The sequence below is a fragment of the Anastrepha ludens genome, chromosome 2 (assembly GCF_028408465.1).
Source record: "Anastrepha ludens isolate Willacy chromosome 2, idAnaLude1.1, whole genome shotgun sequence".
Classification (NCBI taxonomy): Eukaryota; Metazoa; Arthropoda; class Insecta; order Diptera; family Tephritidae; genus Anastrepha; species Anastrepha ludens.
Window position 1 is genome coordinate 63,837,821 of NC_071498.1, and position 19,128 is coordinate 63,856,948.

General features: G+C 38.1%; 3 protein-coding genes across 8 annotated transcripts in view; 1 reads left to right on the top strand and 2 right to left on the bottom strand.

Moving 5' to 3' along the window:
* The window catches only part of LOC128871628 (mucin-19), a 125,325-nt gene extending 119,457 nt beyond the window's left edge, over positions 1 to 5,868 (bottom strand). For 5 of the 6 annotated variants that reach the window (XM_054113527.1, XM_054113526.1, XM_054113525.1 and 2 more), the window contains exon 1: positions 5,472 to 5,868. The gene's annotated coding sequence lies outside the window, so the exon portion shown is untranslated. Of the gene's footprint in view, positions 1 to 4,740; positions 5,320 to 5,471 lie in introns of those variants that run through there. The other variant, XM_054113524.1, reaches the window with a different exon arrangement.
* Positions 5,869 to 5,974: 106 nt separating this feature from the next.
* On the top strand, positions 5,975 to 8,760 carry LOC128871630 (secernin-1). The gene is made up of 4 exons (XM_054113529.1): positions 5,975 to 6,453; positions 6,582 to 6,769; positions 6,869 to 7,148; positions 7,206 to 8,760. Exons 1-4 carry the CDS (start codon positions 6,304 to 6,306, stop codon positions 7,680 to 7,682), a joined length of 1,095 nt encoding a protein of 364 aa, XP_053969504.1. The 5' UTR covers positions 5,975 to 6,303; the 3' UTR covers positions 7,683 to 8,760.
* A 1,462-nt stretch (positions 8,761 to 10,222) lies between these two features.
* LOC128857867 (ELMO domain-containing protein 2) lies at positions 10,223 to 11,798 on the bottom strand. The gene is made up of 2 exons (XM_054093673.1): positions 10,915 to 11,798; positions 10,223 to 10,837 (listed from the first exon to the last, which is right to left on the bottom strand). The coding sequence occupies exons 1-2, from the start codon at positions 11,440 to 11,442 to the stop codon at positions 10,406 to 10,408; spliced, it is 960 nt and encodes a 319-aa protein (XP_053949648.1). The 5' UTR covers positions 11,443 to 11,798; the 3' UTR covers positions 10,223 to 10,405.
* Between the last annotated feature and the right edge of the window lie 7,330 nt (positions 11,799 to 19,128).

The window sequence follows — 19,128 nt, forward strand, 5'->3', positions numbered from 1 at the left end:
GAAGTGATTAATTCATCTCATGAACGTCCCTAAGGAAAAACTGAGAGTGCTCACTGCCATTCTCACAAGCAACTGCAGATTACACAGCCATCTGCCTAGGGCCGAGACGGACTAATGCCATTTTTGAGAAGAATCCCTAAAACCTCCACGACACGTTCTCGAATCTGATGCAATAGCGAAAAGAGAGAATAGACACCTAGCCATGGCACGGCCAGAAAAAAGGCGGATACACTCTGGCCAACTCAGCTTCATCTTAAGTTTTAAACACACCATAACGCAAGATGTCGTCTCATTGAGGATGGCATTCAAGGGATCCGAAACGGAGCGGTTTACACCCAGCCAACAATCGTCATAATGCTTAATTCTATTACAACAGCAGCAACAGTCATATCACACACTATTTTTCCTTAAATCTCAAGGCCTCAAGTTCCTCTTCATTTTCTCTTTTTTTTCACCCCATCTATAAGGCTTCAGTCTTATGGCCAATTCCTACTTATTCACAATCGACCCCAACATTTGAAGGCACCTCGCATGACATTAATTACTTCTTCAGATGCCGAATTAAACGTACTCTTTATTACCCGTTCCCCATTGGTCTCACCTCGTCGACAACCTCTTTTCTGAGAATAGACCGCATTAGCGATGATGACGACCGCTACTTTCACTGATCTAAGCAGTGGATTCACGCCTAAACATACAGGTAAATCGCGATTGTGGTGAATAATTGACAAGGACACTATACAGTCCTCTCCAATTCATTGTTGGGGGGCGTCCAATATCAGTAAATAAACCCCTGTTATTATGAAATACGATACGATGCCGGACTAATGGAAATTATGATTATTATGGGCTTGCTCAAGCTATTTCTTGATGCCTATTTCCCGATGTAACCAGACCCGTTATATCAACTGGGTGAGTACGACAATTCTATCTCACATCCCTAACTGTTTACTAGAACGCCGGCTGGACGTTCACTTCTTTCAAAATATCATATCTACCTGGCAACTACTGAAATCTGCTGAATTATCGCTGAGTGGTCCCAATTTATGAGAGCTGAAGTATACCTAGCTTCCAGGCAGGGAGAGCTGTGAGGGTTGCCTAAAAACGCTTATCATAAAGGCGGATCAGTAAAATTTACTTGCTTTTACTTAATATGTATGTATATTAGTCTCTATCGCAGAAAAAGTGTTCAGTAGGAACCTTCCATGACATAGAGGGTGCAAGCATTAAATTCCTGCATAAGCCATATCAGGTTTAACTATCAAATGTTTATTCGTAGCAGAATAGAGCGGCGCTTCTCCAACGGCAGGTGAGTAATGGCACTAAGAAAGGTAATGAGACCAAACTGCGGAGAAGAGGAAGTCAAGTGATTACTTTCGCGGGAAAAATTTCCAGGTGCTCTGTACGAATTGATGAATAACTAAACATGGTTGACAAGTTGGCCACAGATGGCGGCCTATCTGTGCAACAAGAATAATAGTTTACCAGGTTTACTATTAAGCTATGGTGAAAAAGAAAATTATGATGGTAACTTCGGCTGCCACGTCACGGGGTATTCGGCAGCCGAATTCTGTACGATCATTTCACATGTAGATATTCACACATTCGTATAACCAGTCGTTGTTCATACGACGACGAAGTAAAAATAAACGAATAGTATGTTAATTTTTTTTCTTACATAACCAATACAATTTCAAACCGCTGTCATGAGCTCGGTTTCCTCAGCCAATCAGCCGATTCTTTCAAATTCGCTGAGCCGGTTAACGGCCTTATGGCTCCACTTTCTGAATCATGTCTTTGAACCCTCTATAGACAGAGCAGACTCAGTTACAATGTACCAAGGGTTTAACACCCGTCAAGACAGTGCCTCGATGGTGCTTTCTGACAGCGTAAAGTAACTGGGTCTAATCTTCGCTACAGGATAAACGTGGGCGAGGAGGAGAAGATTAATATTTTCAACGATTGGAAAAATAAAATCTGCCGTTTAGGATAATCTGTTGACAATATAATACTATTATAAGAGTAACTTTGTTATACGTCTCGTCTTATAGAATACGCGGCTAGTTAAGCTCCTGGTGAGAGTCCTCATTCGAATCTGATGGCAATGCTAAATGGGATTCTCATAGATATCGCAGGCAAAATTGTTAATGCGCGCGTGTCAGACTGGAAATCACCGGCTATAAACTTAACTTAAGCTACAGACATTCCAGGATTGTTAGAACTTTTGAATTCATTACCATGATTATTGAATGCGCAGCTATGCTGGGTCCACTCTCTCTCAAAAGAGGAATGAGCGGGAAATTGTATTTGGAGAAATGCTTCCCATCCAACTCAACACTGTAGAGTGCACGTAGCAGAGGTATATGCTATCAAAGAAGTAGTTGATTATCCCTTCACTCGTGTAACAGCGATGAAGAAATTAAACATTTGTTCCTACAGTCAAGCGCCTCGGCGATGCTACGCTCGAATGTTTGACTTCCTTTTCGACCGCATTCGGCCATCTTGATGTCAAGTTCATGCAGGCAGGCCCGTCGAGAGGGGGGGATCGGGTACTTTTTCCCCCGGGCCCGGAGTTTTCAGAGGGGCCCGGACTCGAGATTATACGTATTTATATGAATTAGACATCATTTGAAAGGGTCCGCATTTGCAATTTTCCCCCGGGGCCCGGATATGCTCTCTACGGCCCTGCATGCAGGTATCTGATCACAGGGATATTACAGGATATTGCTGGGCTTATAGTTAGATAGATGGCGACCCTACCGATTCGAAGAGGGCTGGACAATTACACAAACTTGGAATGTCGACAAATTCTTCTTGACCCGAGGGGATCGGAGACGCTCGAGGGACTTCCTAAGGCTAACAAAGTCTCAACTAACAAAACCAACAAACCTTGTTCTTTCGGCATTCATTGGGACTTGTCATTACTTCGAATGCTTTTGCGCCACCTGTCTGAAAGATGAGGTATAATCATTTCAACACCTTCTTCTCAGCTGACCTGCTTTCGCGAAAGTAAGATTTAGGCACCTTATCTCTCACTGTCGCGGAAACGGGGAATTGCGATATAACCCGCCTGCTGAATTTCATCAGCAGCACGGAACGGTTAGACAACCTGTCATTATCACAATTTTCGGTTGTACGTTACTGGAAGACCCTTTATGACTGTCCCTTCAGCAGCATTCACAGGACATTTATAGAGAGTATTTACAATTTTAAAACAAGAATAATAACACCAAAAACTGCAACTGTAAATAGTCATCAATAAGCTATGCGCTCCTTACGAGTACCTATCCTCTCCTTCTTGTCTTTCTTTCCTCCTTCAATGCTACCAAAATGTAGGAATTTATAATTCTTAAACAAGTGATACCTCATATCTGAGCAACCATCTAAACTAAACTAATCTTCGCAACATAATCGAGAAAATAAATACAAGTATTTCCTCAAACATTTATGGGGAAATAAAATGCCTTCATATAAAACCTCTAAATATTGGCGCATCGTATTGTAAATTGTAATAATTTAATGTAATAATAAAGATGAATAAAACAAAATATAAAGAATTTTTATACGGCGATATACTTTTTTCCCCTGTCATGGAAGTTCAAAAAGTTCGCAAAGGTCGAGTTATCAATCTTTTTTTTTTTTGGATATATATTGAAAACCTGTATAGTGTGTTTCATATCAGTCGAAATACCAGGATTGCAGCAATGGAAACAAATTCAGCAGCATCACTGTTTTTAGCAAGGGATGAGGAGGCGACAACAACGGGTATCATGTTGCAATAGTAACACCAAAACACAAATTCATGTACACACAAATTTGTGGGTGGTGAATGGAATGTGGGCGCAGAAATTGAGGAATTTAGGTCATAAATCTGGGCTGCTCGTGGAATCTGACAGGGTGTACGAGCATGCATGCGTAAGGATATGTATGTGCGAAAGTATCTGTAGGTGTGCATGCAGACATTTCAACCCAATATACATAGCAAATGATAAACCTAGTTAAAACTAGCTTATATCACAGGGAAATGGGGCAACGCAACAACGAATTGGACACATTTTGATGTTGCTGTACCATTCAAATGCCCTCATTTCAAATCAGACAGAAAAAATCGTGAACTAGTTAGAAAAAAAAGAACTAACTAAAGTTAAAAAAAATTATATGCATGAATTTACGGTGATTTCGGGTATGTAATATAAAATGCGGTTGTGAGAAAACAGAGTTTCGTTTTAAGAAAGTCAATTCAGTTTGGTTTAAAACACCCCTTGGACTTGAAAGCAAATAGCAGGTTCCTTCCACCTTATTGACTACTTGGAGCTTGTTTTGAGGCATATCACACAACACTACATGCAATATATGTAAATAATCACAATTTGATATGCACAAAGCGTTTGTGTAATATTGGCTATGTTTAAACCGACTGATGGGGGTGGATTTAGGTGTTGAGGCTTGAGGGTGACACGCTTCGGCTGCTGTGCTCCAACTTAAAGAGGACGTAAACACAAAAAATTTAATGCCGCGTCGGGGATGGCGACGTCGCATTGCTGTACGCATGGATAGGCTTTCCGCCAGTCAGCCGAAATGTAATATACATGCATATGTATGTATGCATATCCTTAACGTGCCTGACTGGGTATACAAAATCAGAAGTATGTACATATTTGACTGGAAACGCTTCCTTTTGGAAATTTTTTTAGTTATCGATTTTTCTTAATGTAAAGACAGAAAAAAATATAAAATTACTTTATAATTTTTCAACACCGTAGGTTTTTGCGCGATTTACACCTGTATTCAGTAGTTTAAATTCTCTGATAGCAAGCGAACACGTTTCTATTTAGGCCAGCCAAGCTATGTACCGGCCACAGCAAATGGTTAACGTGACTAGCGAGCGACCTGTGTCCAGCGGAGCACCAATATGTAAACTCGTTTGCACTCGCGCCCTCTTTTTCACCGCTACTTACTGATTGTGCTGGGCGGTCACAAAGAATTCGCGAAATATTTGACAAATTTTTTACTAAATTCACATTATTTCTTTTTTTCATCACAACTCAAAGTATATTTATATTATCTTTTACAAAGCTGCGCCCTTTAACTAACGAGAATCCGCAGCAAAATTTTCTATTCCATCTGACGGGTATTATTGATTTTCTTCTGCTCACTGCACTTGGTTAAGTTTCTGTTGTAATTTACTCAGCGTATACATTGAAAAATTATATCAATTTTGTGTGTCATAATCACATCAACTATTGTTAATATGACAACATATTTATTTAGAGTCAAAATTAAACAAATATTTTAACTTTTGCCTTTGCAGCAAATTTTTCATTGAATAAATATCCATCAGAAAGAAACTAATTTAATTGCATTACGAACGAGTACCACAAAACGAATGCAAAAAGCAATAGCAACTAAAAGTGCTCACAAAAACAAAAACTACATTAGCAACACTGTATTTACTCGCACTCAGCACTCACTTTGTTTCCTTCTCTGCATTTATGCTTTCGTCTTTTGGCTTTTCCCACTGCATGAAATCCACCTTGTATATTCTTCCACCCATACAAATTCCGATTACTCTAACAGAGCAAGCGGGATGGCAAAAATGTTCGATTAGCCACACGGCCTTTCCCACCAAAAATTTTACACGCTTCAACACTGAACACACCTCATGAGCAGATATGTCGGATATGTAAAATATTGAAAACGTATTTAAGGTATTAGAAATGCTAAACTTTCCACGAATTTCATATACATTTCGCAGCACAGTACTAAAATTATGCGCGGAAATGTTTTTCATACACTTTAAAAGCAGTTTTTGTGCCAAACTTATTGTTTTTCCGCAGTCGCTACATCATAGCACCCACTAACATCAAAGAGAACAAGAAAACTGTTAAGGTGCTGCCACGCTTTTTATCGCCATTTGAGAGAACAGTAGGCTTTCGGGTCTTTTTCTTACGCCTTCTTTTCAGGTTGATGGCAACGCGATGATTTTTCGTTTTCACATTCCATCCGTGGCCGGTGTTTGCTCATCATTGAATAAATTTTCATTGACTAATAATTTGTGAAAATTGAATTTTGCGATAAAAGATCATAAAATACAAACGGATTCTAAATCTTGAATACGGCACTTTCTAGTTGGAATAGATTTTCTCCCTTGAAAGGCTATTTAATAGGTGGGAATTGACTCCGTTTCAGAGCTTTACATCTTCGCCAACAACAGTAATAGCCCCGTCAGCAGGGTTGCGAAAAATCAATTGAAAGTGAAAATCTATTTGCTCATTCCTATTGGAGTTCGGTGAATTTTTCGAGATGTCATCAACTGGTGATTGTTTTGTGGTGCAAGCCCCAAATACTGGCGAAAATACAATCATCTTCGGACGCAACTCGATAGACGCGGATGCTGTAACGGAAGCACAAGAGGTTCATTATTTCGATGCCAGCACTGCGCTGGAGGGGAAGGTAAGTAGACATTGTACTTGAAATTTGATTGTCTGAAGATAGAGAAGATGAGTAATCTATGGTAAATTTGATCACTGGCTTATGACGTGGCATTTTCATTTTTTCTTCACATCCTTGAATTTACTTAGCCCGATGGTGGCGCAGATGTGGTTAAAGCAAATGGAGAAATTTTGCGTGTGATATTGCAAAAAAGTCGTGCTGGTGCTTGGGGCGGTGACGTGGGTGCCAACGACCATAACGTATGTGTGGCCGTGTCTTGGGCTGCGCAGGAGCCAGCTAGTGATAGCGATTCGCTTAGTTCGACTGATATAGTGCGGTGAGTTTTGTTGCAATTAGCTTTCATTAGTTTGTAAAATGAAATTCCTGAGATACCTAGTGTACATATGTACTATTGTTTCTCTTTAATGCTATGCAGTTTAACTTTGGCTATCGCCAACAGTGCTGTTGACGCCGTGGAACGCATTGGCATTTTGGTATCTAACCATGGCGTAGACGATGCAAAATTTAGTTTTATTGTCTGTGATCCCCGCGAGGTATGGCTGGTTAGCAGCGGCGGTAAGTTGTGGGCTGCGCAACATGTAACCGATGGACTGCTGCGCATAACTAGTAATGGACTCGGAGTAAATACTACAATCGATAAATCAAGTGACGCGTTAGGAGAAAAGCTCAAGGCGCAGGGATTCTGGGATGGCGAGGTAAAATGTATATGTAACAAGCCGACTGTTTCTAATTTTTCATCAAAAATTTAACAGGGCGATGTAAATTTCGCCAAATGTTTCGATGCGAGCGATGCAACAGTTGCGGAATGGAGTGGTGACACGCCCAACGGTGATGGTAGCTACACTTTGACTAGCATGTTTGATACACTGCGCTCAGCAGCCGATGGCGCAACGGCTCGGTCGGCTACTGTTTCTGTGCTAACAACTGGCATTTCATGCCATTGGTTCACGGCAACACCCAATGCTAGTGAATCAGTCTTTAAACCATTCGTCTTTGCGCCCAACCCGAAAATTTCACCACTCACCAAAGTGCCACTAGATAACACTCTCACCCTTTTGCACAAATTACATGCACAACGTAAACCAGCTGCTGTAGAAGATTTGAAAGCCCTAGAGACTGCTTGTGTCGAAGAGCTAAACAGCTACTTGGCCGAACATCCAACAGCTGATGAAGAATTGGATGAATTGATGAAGGACTGTGTGGAAGCGGAAGTGAAATTCTATCGCTAAAGAGGAGAATATGAGGAAAGAGTTAAGGGAAAAGCAACGATAGTATTTAGGGCACTATTAAAAAAGAAAAGCAAGTGAGAGAAAAACGTACGCATAAGTATTAAAAAGCTTTTAGTACCACATTTTTTTTAACGGACTTTTGAAAAATACCGGGTGTTCTAATTTAAAAGCGACCGAATTTTTAGTATATATTTTTTCTGGTGATATTTATTTATTTTTTTATGTGTGATTTCGGTTATTTGCGCATTTAAGCGATTTTCAAATAATTGTCATAGCTAATTTTAAGTCAAAAGGGTCTGATTTTCAATTGAAATATTTATATATGGACTTCTGTACGTAAGTGCAAATACAAGGATAATGCAAGCCATGTATTAAAATAATTAAATGTATGAGGCATTCCTCAATGCTTTGTTAACACTTGAGCCGCGATTTCTTATGTTAATAATTTAATTTTAGTGCGTAAATTAATTTAATTTACATATACAGCACGTGCTATTTAACTGCTTCAGTTATGCTTATTTTGGTGTAATTTTTCCTTGATTTGTGTGATTTTTTAAAGCCATTTTAAAGTATTCCAGCGCTTGCATGCATTCATTCAATGAATATTATTTACAAACTTATCAATATATATAATATATTTAAGATCGATACCAATGCACATAACAAATATCATTAAATACGATAAGCTTGCAACCTTAAAGTAATTCTTGCGAAATTAAATTTATAAAACAATACGTATTGAAAGTGAATTAAAAATGCAAAAGGAAATTAACGCTATGTATTCTAGAAATTAAGTTCATTCACTTAATCTCGTTGAAACAAATAGAGCGAAAAAAAATCTCAATGTACTACGAATAGAACCGCGATTATATAAATTTCATACGCATTTACATATATTTATATGCATACACATACATACTTGCATAATTATGATTACGAATACATGATGACATACATAAATCAGTGATACAATTGAGATTATGAAAAATATGTACTCTTATACAATTCATTCAAAACTGCGCGTGCACCAAAATGATGAATAAAACGATTGCAATTACGATAAAGCTGAAAGCAAATATTTCCAGTGTTTGTAACTTTTTTAGAGTTGGGCAGATTTTTGCTTTAGGAATTAAAAGTTCGGACGGGTGTTTACATATTTATTGATAAAAGGAAGAATTAAGTTATGAAAAATCAAGGCTTTTTTACTTAGTTGGCAACGCAGTGTGTTAGTGCGGAAACGAATGCATCTACAAGCAAAAAACAAAGACACGAAAATTGGACGTAATTAGCTTTTAGTACCAGTGTGAAAAGAATAAAATAATTTATTATGTACTACATTTATGCTTCATTTTTACTCACTTACAAAAACTTTGTTTTCCAATGGTCTTATATCTTGGCAGGTTGGACAATTGATTTTTTTGACTAATACACAGCAGAAGTCAAGATACCCATTCCCCCGACAGTCGGTTCTACGTTACCGGAACGACCCGGATTTACTATAAATCTGGCCAAAGACTCACTCCAGCAGCATTCCTGGTCCATGTATGGGGAATGTTTTTGCTGCTACAAAACAACATACAAATACTTTTAGAGGTATTACGCTGGCACTATGATATTTTCATCAAAATCTGGCACCCAGATTGAAAATTATTTACATTTCTTTTATTTTTATAAAATAATCAAATAAAAAAAAATGTGTTTTACATTTGCAAGCTGGAAAAAAAGAGACACCAGAGCAAGAAAAACGGTATAAATTTTTTTTTAATTTCCCACGCTTCTTGAGGAAATTTTTTTTTTTTAAATTTGTTTATTTTTCTGTCAGCTTTGCCACTTTGTTAATAGATAAAAATAAATAATGGTATTTCGAAAGAGAGATTTCTTTCAGATGCTAGGTATTTATAAATATATATTTATTTATTTATTAGGATGAAAATTTATGTTTTTAATACAATGAAAATCCCTGTATCCGAATGAATTTATTTATGTGGAGCTATGTTTAAGATAGTGTCTATGTGCATCCAAAATCCGTGGTATGATAAACCAAATAGACCCGACATTTTCTCAAAAAGTGATTGAAAATTTGAAATTAACTGAAATCTGAGACTGTGGTCAAGGCCATCGGGAGAAATCTGTCCGGTAACAATTGTCATTTATACTTGCAAACCTTGCCTTTCCAATACAAAAGAAAATCTTAGTCATTTTTGCCTAAACTAGTTTTGAGTTGAGTAAAAACTCAAATTAGATGCAATATAAAAACATATCGCAAAAGGGACTTACATTCGGCCAAGAGTTCTACCTCCAGCAGCATTTCTGCATATATGAAGGAAGTTGTTGTCGGAACAGCATAAAACATTCCTATATACTTTTGGGGAATACAGCTAGAGGTTATTTTTGGGCGTATAGTGCCGGTAGCCATGAACTGACAGTCGGGGAACATGTGTGGGGAGTGTAAAGCTCTCTAAAAATTCGAATTGCAATAAAAACTTGCATTCTAGGCGAAAGTTACGCAGTCTAAGGGTTCTTTAAAATCAATAAAATAATTCCAGTGAGCAATCATGTCCCAGTGCGAAACATATTTATTAGTATTTATATAATTCAATTATCAATTAATGCTAGCAGGTTTAGTTATTACAACATTTTAAAAGTGTAGCAAATTTTTTAAAGTTACACATAAATTTACATTGAAGAGCCTAAGTACTTAAGTAAAATCCATTTTTGTGCATTTAAACTTCCTCTACAACGAGATTCGTTTTGAATAGTGTTTTGTCATTGTGTAAAGCTTCCATTATTAAAATTTCAAATCGTTGGTAAATATCACGAAAATCCATTATATTCGTAGGTTCCGATTCCATCCAGAAACGATCGAATTCGAAAAGCAAGTAACAATAGAATTTATGGAAATGCGCCAGCGAACAAGCCTGATTAAGAGCTTGCGCTGCATTATAGAAATGCACCTTTGCATCGCCAGACTTAAGTAATCGATAGGCCATTGCGGTGAGATTTATACCTACTATGGCAAAGGTGTAACCATATACGGGATGTTTTGAGTGCAATAGCACGTGGTGGGCAGCGTCACGATATTCGCGCGAAAAGTATAAGAGATTCTCCAAGCCAAGTACGCCCATGCCGCGGAAATCGGTTTTGGGATCGTCACCCTAGAATCGCATACGCATACTTATTTATATTACCCATAAAATTATGTCTGAATAATTCATATTTGAATCTTACACACCTGAAAGCCTATATCTTGCCATTGTTTGGTGATGCGTCCTTCAAGCGGCTCTTCTGGCATTAATCTATTCCACAGCTCTAGCAACTTCTGTTCGTGATCCAAATTATCCGCATCATATGGTTCTGCACGTAAGCGCTCCACCTGATGCAGCAGATGGCGATAACTCCAAATTTGCAACACGCAACTACCAAAGAGTGGCGCAAAGTCTGGATGTATTTTCGCTTTTATGTGTTTCGCGTGTTGTACTACGCTAACCGCACGCGCTGGCAAATGGCGTAGTTCCTCTTCGCTACAGCTCTCTACAGCACTGTCCAATTCCCTCAGTAGTTGCTGTATTTCGATATTTTGCGATAGCATTAGTGAACGTTCCACCTGTCGTGTGCGCCTGGCACCCGCCTGTGCGCCATACACAATGCGTTGAAGTTCGGAGAGGCGTGTGAATGTGTGTAAAAACCATTTGATAAACGGCCGCAGATGGAAAAATATCACTGGCAATATCCGTTGCAGCAGCCAGTCGAAAAGAAACATATTCTAAGTTCTAAGTCACACCTGCGTGGGCGTCGTGTATGTACTTGTGAAAAATTCTCGTTTTTTGTTTTGTATTAAAAATTCAGCAATGCTGCTACACTGTTATGGTTACACTGCCATGGAAACTTGTGTATAGTCAATGAGGGCCTTAGTGATATATGGATGTCGACTTTGTCCTTGTACTGATGAAATTAAATTTAGGCCACGTATGCCAACACTTTGCCTTCTATGTGGATTTAATACTCATGCTTCTGCTTTCCTGTTGATTTTTATGTAGTGCTATCACTTGATTGTGATTTATTTTTGCATTCGATACGAATGTAAATAAAAGCATTCAATTTGAACTGTCAAAATCAGCTTGACGATGGTGACCTTGCCACATCCAATTGTTTAGTAAATAAAAAGCGGCCATTAAAAAACGCCTAATTGAATGTATTACATAAAAAATAAAATTATATAAAATTTCTTCACGGAATATATGTACTTAAATATGATAGATATATGTATATGAAAATATAGGCATGTAAGTTAATAGTTGATACCCAATAAACTACCAACAACATGCCCACGCACCCGCAAACAATTTACTCACGTTAAAGCTACAACACAACCCGAAAAACTAGAAACTAATAGAAAAAATAGGCTTTGATTTTATAACTTGGAACTGAAAAAAAAGTTTTTGAACATATTATAAAGCTAAGACAGTTTTTCAAATAAATACATAAAAGCATGGTTCAATTATAGATCCATAATTGAATCATGACATAAAAGTAAATTTAGCAAACTTCAGAAAAATAAATTTAGAAAAATACCGAAAAATAAAGTTAGAAAAATTTACCAAAATAAATTTAGAAAAAATCGGAGAAAATTAAAGTGGTGAACAAAAATTTTGAATAAAATGTGAATTCAAAATTAAGAAAAACGGTTTTATTTAATAACTTAAAAATCAAGTCACAAACACAAGGAAATCAAGGATTTGACTTTATATTGACTATCACTTTGACCTTAAGGCCTGTAGTTCCTTTGCACTTTATAATACCTAATGCAGATACAATTTTGTTAAGTAACTTAAGATGGCGCCTAGCAATCAGCTGAAGAAAATAGCTCGTGATGAGATACCAGAAGGAAGGAGACGACCAGGAAGACCACCAAAAAGATGGCAGAAAGTTGGATATCGACATCAACAGAAATTCATACCCAATATTAATATGAGGGCCAAAAAGATGATGTGTAAAGTCAACCACACGATGCCCCCAAAGAGGCGTTTTATCACCGCTCCTTTGGCTATTGATCATGGACGAGCTCCTACAGATTCTCGATGATCTCGGATACGAATTTCAGGGCTTTGCTGAACTCTCCGTGTCTGACAGTTCACGATAAGATGGAAAGGAAACTAGAATTCTCCAAGAAATTCAAAGTGGTCATTAGTGACCGCTCAGCGTGGAGAAACAATGAAATATTCTTAAAATATGGCGCACAGGTGTGGTTTACTGATAAAATGAAGATGGTAGTGCCGGGGCTGAAATTGTCGGACCACATTTCAAAAAAGCAATTGCAATGGGAAAAAACACTTCCATTTTCCAGGCGGAGGTCCACGCCTTAGACCTGTGTGCCAGAGAATGTCTACGGAGAGGCACACGCGGTGCCAATATTAACATTCTCTCTGACAGTCTTAAAATCACTGGATAGCTTCTCATTCCAATAAAGGTTGGTCTGGAAATGTTTTTAAATCCTCAACACCCTAGCATCAAGAGACTTTGTTACCTTGGTGTGGGCTCCGGGACATGAGGGGCACGAAGGCAATGAAATTGCGGACACTTTAGCGAAAAAGGACAAACACTCCCTTCATAGGTCCTAAGCCTAGATAATTTAATTTTTGTATCCATAATAACTTAAGTGAATGATTTTAATAAGTGAATGATATTATATTTTAAGAGCACGCGACCATAGCGGGCGCCAAATCCCCTGTTGTAACAAACGCGCTAAGACGGCTACTGCCGCAAATAGGAGAAGTACAAGGAGCAAGATGGAGATTTCTCCCCACAGTTACAGACTCAATCTTGTTTTATGCCGCACCAATATGATTCCATGATCGAGATATACACCAGCGTGATGCAGGACATGTCTATAGGACAAGCGCGCGCTGCGAGTAGCTTTTGCCTATAGGAGAGTATACAAAGACGCAATCTGTTTTAATGCCGGAAAAATTCCTCTGGACATATGTACGTGCACACGAATTACATTACCCCTTTGACAGCCCAGGCACAAGCCGTTCAAGGGAGCAGAAACGAGAGCAACGAAGCTCAACGCTTAATGAATGGTAACGAAAATGAGACTCATTCTCCACTGGACTCATCCCGAACGCCAAGATATGGTTACAACTTAGATTTGGAGAGGTTGTCTTTTACCTAACACAGTTGCTGACTGAACATGATGCTTTCAACATTATCTGCACACATTTGGGCTGGCAGCTTCACCATATTGCACCACCAGCCCTGAAGAGCTCGAAGACGCGAAGCATGTTCTATTCCATTGCCCTCGGGTCGTAAGAAGAAAGTTCGTGTGAGGAGTTAACGCTGCCGTATGGCATACAGCCGAATGTGTCTAGTAGGTAGGTATGTAGGTGAAATGGTTGAAGTACCAGTCTGGCACTTCTCAAGTAGCACTGAAGCGCCGTTTTAATACCATTATGAGACCTCCAACAGACAGATATCTACAGCCAGCCAGATCTGTTGATATAATGGAGAAGATTGATGGGACTTATGTTGACGCACTGCCCCAGGCTGACGAAGAAAGGATCACCCAGTGACCTTAATCGTCTAGCTGCCAAGCCCGCACATTTACGGAGAAAGTGCTCAACAGGCTCCTTCTCTGAAAGGTCCCTTCAGCTTCTGCAATGGAGGTTAAATGGTAACCCTAGCTTTTCCACGTGTGTGCCGATCGTCCTGTGACCGGCAAACACAACTATGAGTTTGGAAATTGAATGGCGAAGAGTCTAAAGGACTTTCTGAGTCCTTCGTATATTGTAATGGGGCCAAGCGGTTTTCGAAATACCACATGAAGAAATGAAGCTCCATCTTTTCTGCGCTTTCCTGAGAAATAATTTGTGCAGTTCCCCTTTAACAACTGTCAGGGGGATGCCCATGACCGGGTAGAAGGTCTCTGAGGCCAATTCAGTCCGCTTCCTGGCAAGCTCATCAGCAATTTCATTTCCCTTTATGTTCCTATGTCCTGGAACCCAGATAAGAGAAATGTTACCTGCACACCGAAGAGATTAGATCTCCTATTTACAGAAGCTTATTAATTTCATTCTGCACCATGGCGGCGATCGGAGAAAATGTTAATATCTCCCTCGCTCTCGCGCTCCCTAAGTATTTTGTTTGCTTGCAGGATCGCAAAGACTTCTATTTGAAAAAACACTATCAGTATTCGGCAGTTTAAAGGAGATAGATAAATTGGCTGATTTAGAGAGAATCCCTGCTCCGACTCCCGATTCCATCTTGGAACCGTCAGTGAAGACAGAGCTACGGTACAATGTGTCTGACGTGCAAGTTTGCTAAGTTGGTGATGCGGTCGATGAGCGAGCTTTCTGAAGAAAGGCGAAGAAGGGAACTGTTTCAACAGCAGCAGCTGGAGGCAGACAGCCATGACACCTGAGCTTGTATCCATTTAGAAGCAGAGTTCTAGTGGAGGTCGAATATGGGCAAACTGACTACAATCACAGACGTCTGAGTTTATTACGCACGACTAAATCATGCAGTGACAAGACGGAATTGGTCATGACATTACTGCATTTTTGATGTTCCTTTGATCCCATCCACAGTGGAAGCAATTGGAGACTATCTTCCACGTATTACCTCCATACGGCCCAGTCAGAGGCCCTGGATGCAGGTTCCTAGTGTGGTGAATAGACATAATCACGCCTCCACCTTGATGTAATGCAAACATGCAGTACCGGTTGGAAGTCAACCGACGACCGGAGGTTTGTTTTAGTGGGAGCATGCCCCACATTACCATTGGTGCGACGGTACCACTTCAATGTTTGTGAGCAAGCCTATAATAAAAGTTAAAGGAGGATAACTATTTTTTAACGAGCTTCATTTTTAATAACATTAAAGTTAATGCCTCATTCAAAAGCAGTGCCTCAATACCGTTAAGGTACTTGACCACCTTATAAGTTTCAAAAAATAAAATTTTTTTTTTTTACATTTTTTCAATCCTTATACTTTTAAAAATCATCACCTGAAACTGTTTTTTTAAATTCGAATTCTAACAAAGTGAAATCAGTGAAAATGTGCAGGCGCATCCTGCACTCATTACTTGCTGACTCAGCTGAAAGAAAATAGCAAGTTTTAACTTTAAACGCGTTTTTCCAGAAATTACTTTTTTTCGAATGGCGGACACTTTATCTCCGAAACTGCTTAGCCGATTTTAATGATTTTGGTCTTGTTTTATTTGTTAAGATGTTTTGTATGCCAATTTACCACATTTTGCAAAAAAAAAGTTAATAAAGTATTGCTTTTTAAGCATAACACTGTGAAAAACAGGGGTGTTTTCTTAACTTTTTTTCAAACATCCGCCATTTTTTTATTATTATTTTTTTTGTCAGTTTGTGGTAAATTCTCACGCAAGGAACCTTCCTTTTGAAAATTTTGTTTCTCTCTTTTGTTTTAGAATTACCATTTCTAAGATTAACTGTCCGCCGCAAGACATGATTTTCTTCAGGCCTCGACTTTGGCGCCTCCTGGATATATGTTAAAAAAAGAAATTTTAATAAATCAATTTTTTTTTGTATTATATAAGCTCTAAATAAAAATTAAAAAAAAAATTTATTTTAATATATTATACAGAACATGAAAAAAAAAATTATTGAATATGTTGTACTTTTTAGCTTTCCAAGGTGGTCAAGTACCTTAAACAATAGCTAATAAACAGCTTTAAAAAGGCTTCATTTTATTTTTTTTTTATTATTTTATTGCGATATTTGTAAATTAAGTTTTATTATAATAATTGTGGGCAAATAATTGCGAAAATCGCTGTAATTTATGTAAATATTTTATAAAATGAACCACATCATAATTAGGGTCATAAGAATCAGCTGAAAGCTTGGATATATCCAGGTATTTGTTTACATGCGATGAGTTAATGATAGTATAACAGTAATTCCGTAATTGGTGGCGGTCCAAGTGTCTGCCTTAATCACAGCGACGACCAGAACTGGCTAAATGTTTGCCGCAGTCATGCATTTTTGATTGCTGTAGAGTCAATTTTCAAAATAATGCTATCAAATTTCAGGTTAAATGCTTCGTTTATTAAGAAATGAAATGTATTAATTCAAGTTTGCAAAATATTCAAAAATAAAAAAGATATTACAAAAAAAAACAAGAAATTCATTTATTACATAAATCCCAATATTAGTTATTTGACCATAGACCTTTAGCCTTAAGGGGTTAGGGGTAGTCAGAGGCCCGAAAAAATGATGATTTTCAATAATTTTTTTTTTTGCTAGTCAATTGCTTTATTGTACAAAAATAAAAACATAGCATTAATACACCATGTTTCGACTTGACTTTAGCAAAATTTTAAAAACAAAAATTAATAATTGTAAAAGTTATCGCTGTTTGTGTGGAGCCCGTTCCTCCAGAAGTCTCTTGTGGTGATAATGACAAGTCCTTGGAGATTCATCTAGAATCAAGCGGTCAAGAGAAATTAGTTTTATTAATAGATAATCTTTTGCCTGATCGAAGCTCTTTTTTTGTTTTTCAAAATTAACATTATGGCGGCGTCAGGAAATATTTTTCCTATTTTCGAGAAGAAAACCGACAATTAATTGTTAAAAAAAATCGAAATTTTTGAAAAAAAACCTTCGATAAGGCACGCGTTTTTTATGTGTCTCAAAAGCAGTATAAATTTTATTGAAATCTACCAAGCGGTTTTTAAGTTACAGTGATCACCAGTTCAAAAAACATAGTTTTGAGAAAAATGCATAAAAGTTTTGCTATCGATTTGTGTAGAGTTATACGATTACTTACACTGTGTCCTCTATTCCTGGGTCATATAATAGTTCTTCAGCCGTCAGAACAGTGTTCAAAATATTGATTTGCTGTTGCCTACGTAGCATTCCACCTTCTCGAGTATTATCGTTTGTGCGCTTATCTGCCACTTTCATACGTGCAGCATCCATTTTTTCAGCATACCGATGAGAATTAGGCCCACAATTAAGTTCCAGTGTTTTCATTAGCTATGTATGCAGCAATTTGTACGATAGTATTACTGGTATTTACCATTTTGGGCATATTTTCCATACTAGTTGATTAAAGCTTTCATTATTATTTTGATTGAATCCGCCTACACATCTTGAAAGTAAATTTTCATTACTGAGATTTTCGTAAGTAGGTTTGATAGCTTTAAAACATCAGGAGGTAAGGGAGAATAATCGTGAGTATAAGTAGCAATCATCTGCTCTTGCTTCAGCGCGCTGGTAAGAGCACTGAGATTCTTCGCATTTGGACACATACCATGATTCGGCTTTTCATCGCACGAGCCGTAGTGAAAAAAAGTTGCCATTATAGCATATTTCATATCTTCAATAGAATCACAATGCCGGCGTGTTGATCAACCATAGTACACAGTCAATTTATCTATTACTCTTCCTGTAAGGTAACCTCGACCACCAAGACTTTTTTGTTTAGTTTACAGCGCACGTAATCGAGTCCCCATCCGTGTCCTTCTTTTATAATTTAAGCAGGATCTGCTTATATAATTTTGTATAAAAACAGATATAATTCCTGAATAAGTCTTGGAATCACCATCGCCAATATAGTTTGCATAATTAACTCCATATTTTGTTTCAGAATGCTGAAACATTTCGACCATCGCATCCACCTCCATTTTCCCAGAATATCCTTTGTGATTAGCAGTACACTCTTCTTCATGCGATTGATGCCATTCCTGGAACTCAACTGTATTTGCTTTTTTGAAGTCAAACTTCTTAGGCGTCGATGGTTGAGCAAGAATTGAGAGTAAAATTTCAAGGTAATGCAACGTTTTGGGCATTTTCGTTCCGCGAGAGAGAAAAAAGATTTAACGTAGAGGAAAAGGAGAGGTTTTTGGTGTCTACTTTTTGGCGTTATATTTCCTTGGTGCCTACTGTTTGGGGCGTTTTTTGTCCCAATTTCTTGGGGGTTTTTTTGGAGCCTACTTTTTGGCGCTTATTTCAGTTTCCCAGTGCTTGTGCGAACTATAAAGTGCTATTCATTGCGGCGTCTTATTTATTGGTATTGCCTTGCGGTAATTTGTGCCGTTACTGCGGTCCTGGAATCGCTTTGTGCGGGTGATAAACGCTCGGAGTAGTGCGCATTGTTGCCACGGCTTGTGTCCGGCGTTTACATACACCGGTCGACCCTTCTCCGTGTTTTGTAAATTTGGTCTCTTTGTATTCTATGCAAATGTTGTGAACTTATTTAGATATATATTCTTTCTCTCTCTTTCTCTCATTCTCTCTCGAGTCGCTCCCTCTTTCTTTGTCTGCCTTGAAAGTTTCACTCTGTTATGTGCACTACGCTACACGCACTTTTTTTTCAATACTCTCATTGCTTACAATATGCGCTTTTAATGTTTATATCAAGAATCTTCCCAGTAAAATACCCAATTATAGCAGAAACTCCAAATGACGATGTATATGCC

Excerpts from the sequence above, each read along its gene's own strand:
- LOC128871630 (XM_054113529.1), top strand. The coding sequence starts at position 6,304 with ATGTCATCAACTGGTGATTGTTTTGTGGTGCAAGCCCCAAATACTGGC. Across the intron at positions 6,454-6,581 it reads GCACTGCGCTGGAGGGGAAG|CCCGATGGTGGCGCAGATGT; the intron begins GTAAGTAGACAT and ends GAATTTACTTAG. Across the intron at positions 7,149-7,205 it reads AGGGATTCTGGGATGGCGAG|GGCGATGTAAATTTCGCCAA; the intron begins GTAAAATGTATA and ends AAAATTTAACAG.
- LOC128857867 (XM_054093673.1), bottom strand. The coding sequence starts at position 11,442 with ATGTTTCTTTTCGACTGGCTGCTGCAACGGATATTGCCAGTGATATTT. Across the intron at positions 10,838-10,914 it reads GGCAAGATATAGGCTTTCAG|GGTGACGATCCCAAAACCGA; the intron begins GTGTGTAAGATT and ends ATGCGATTCTAG.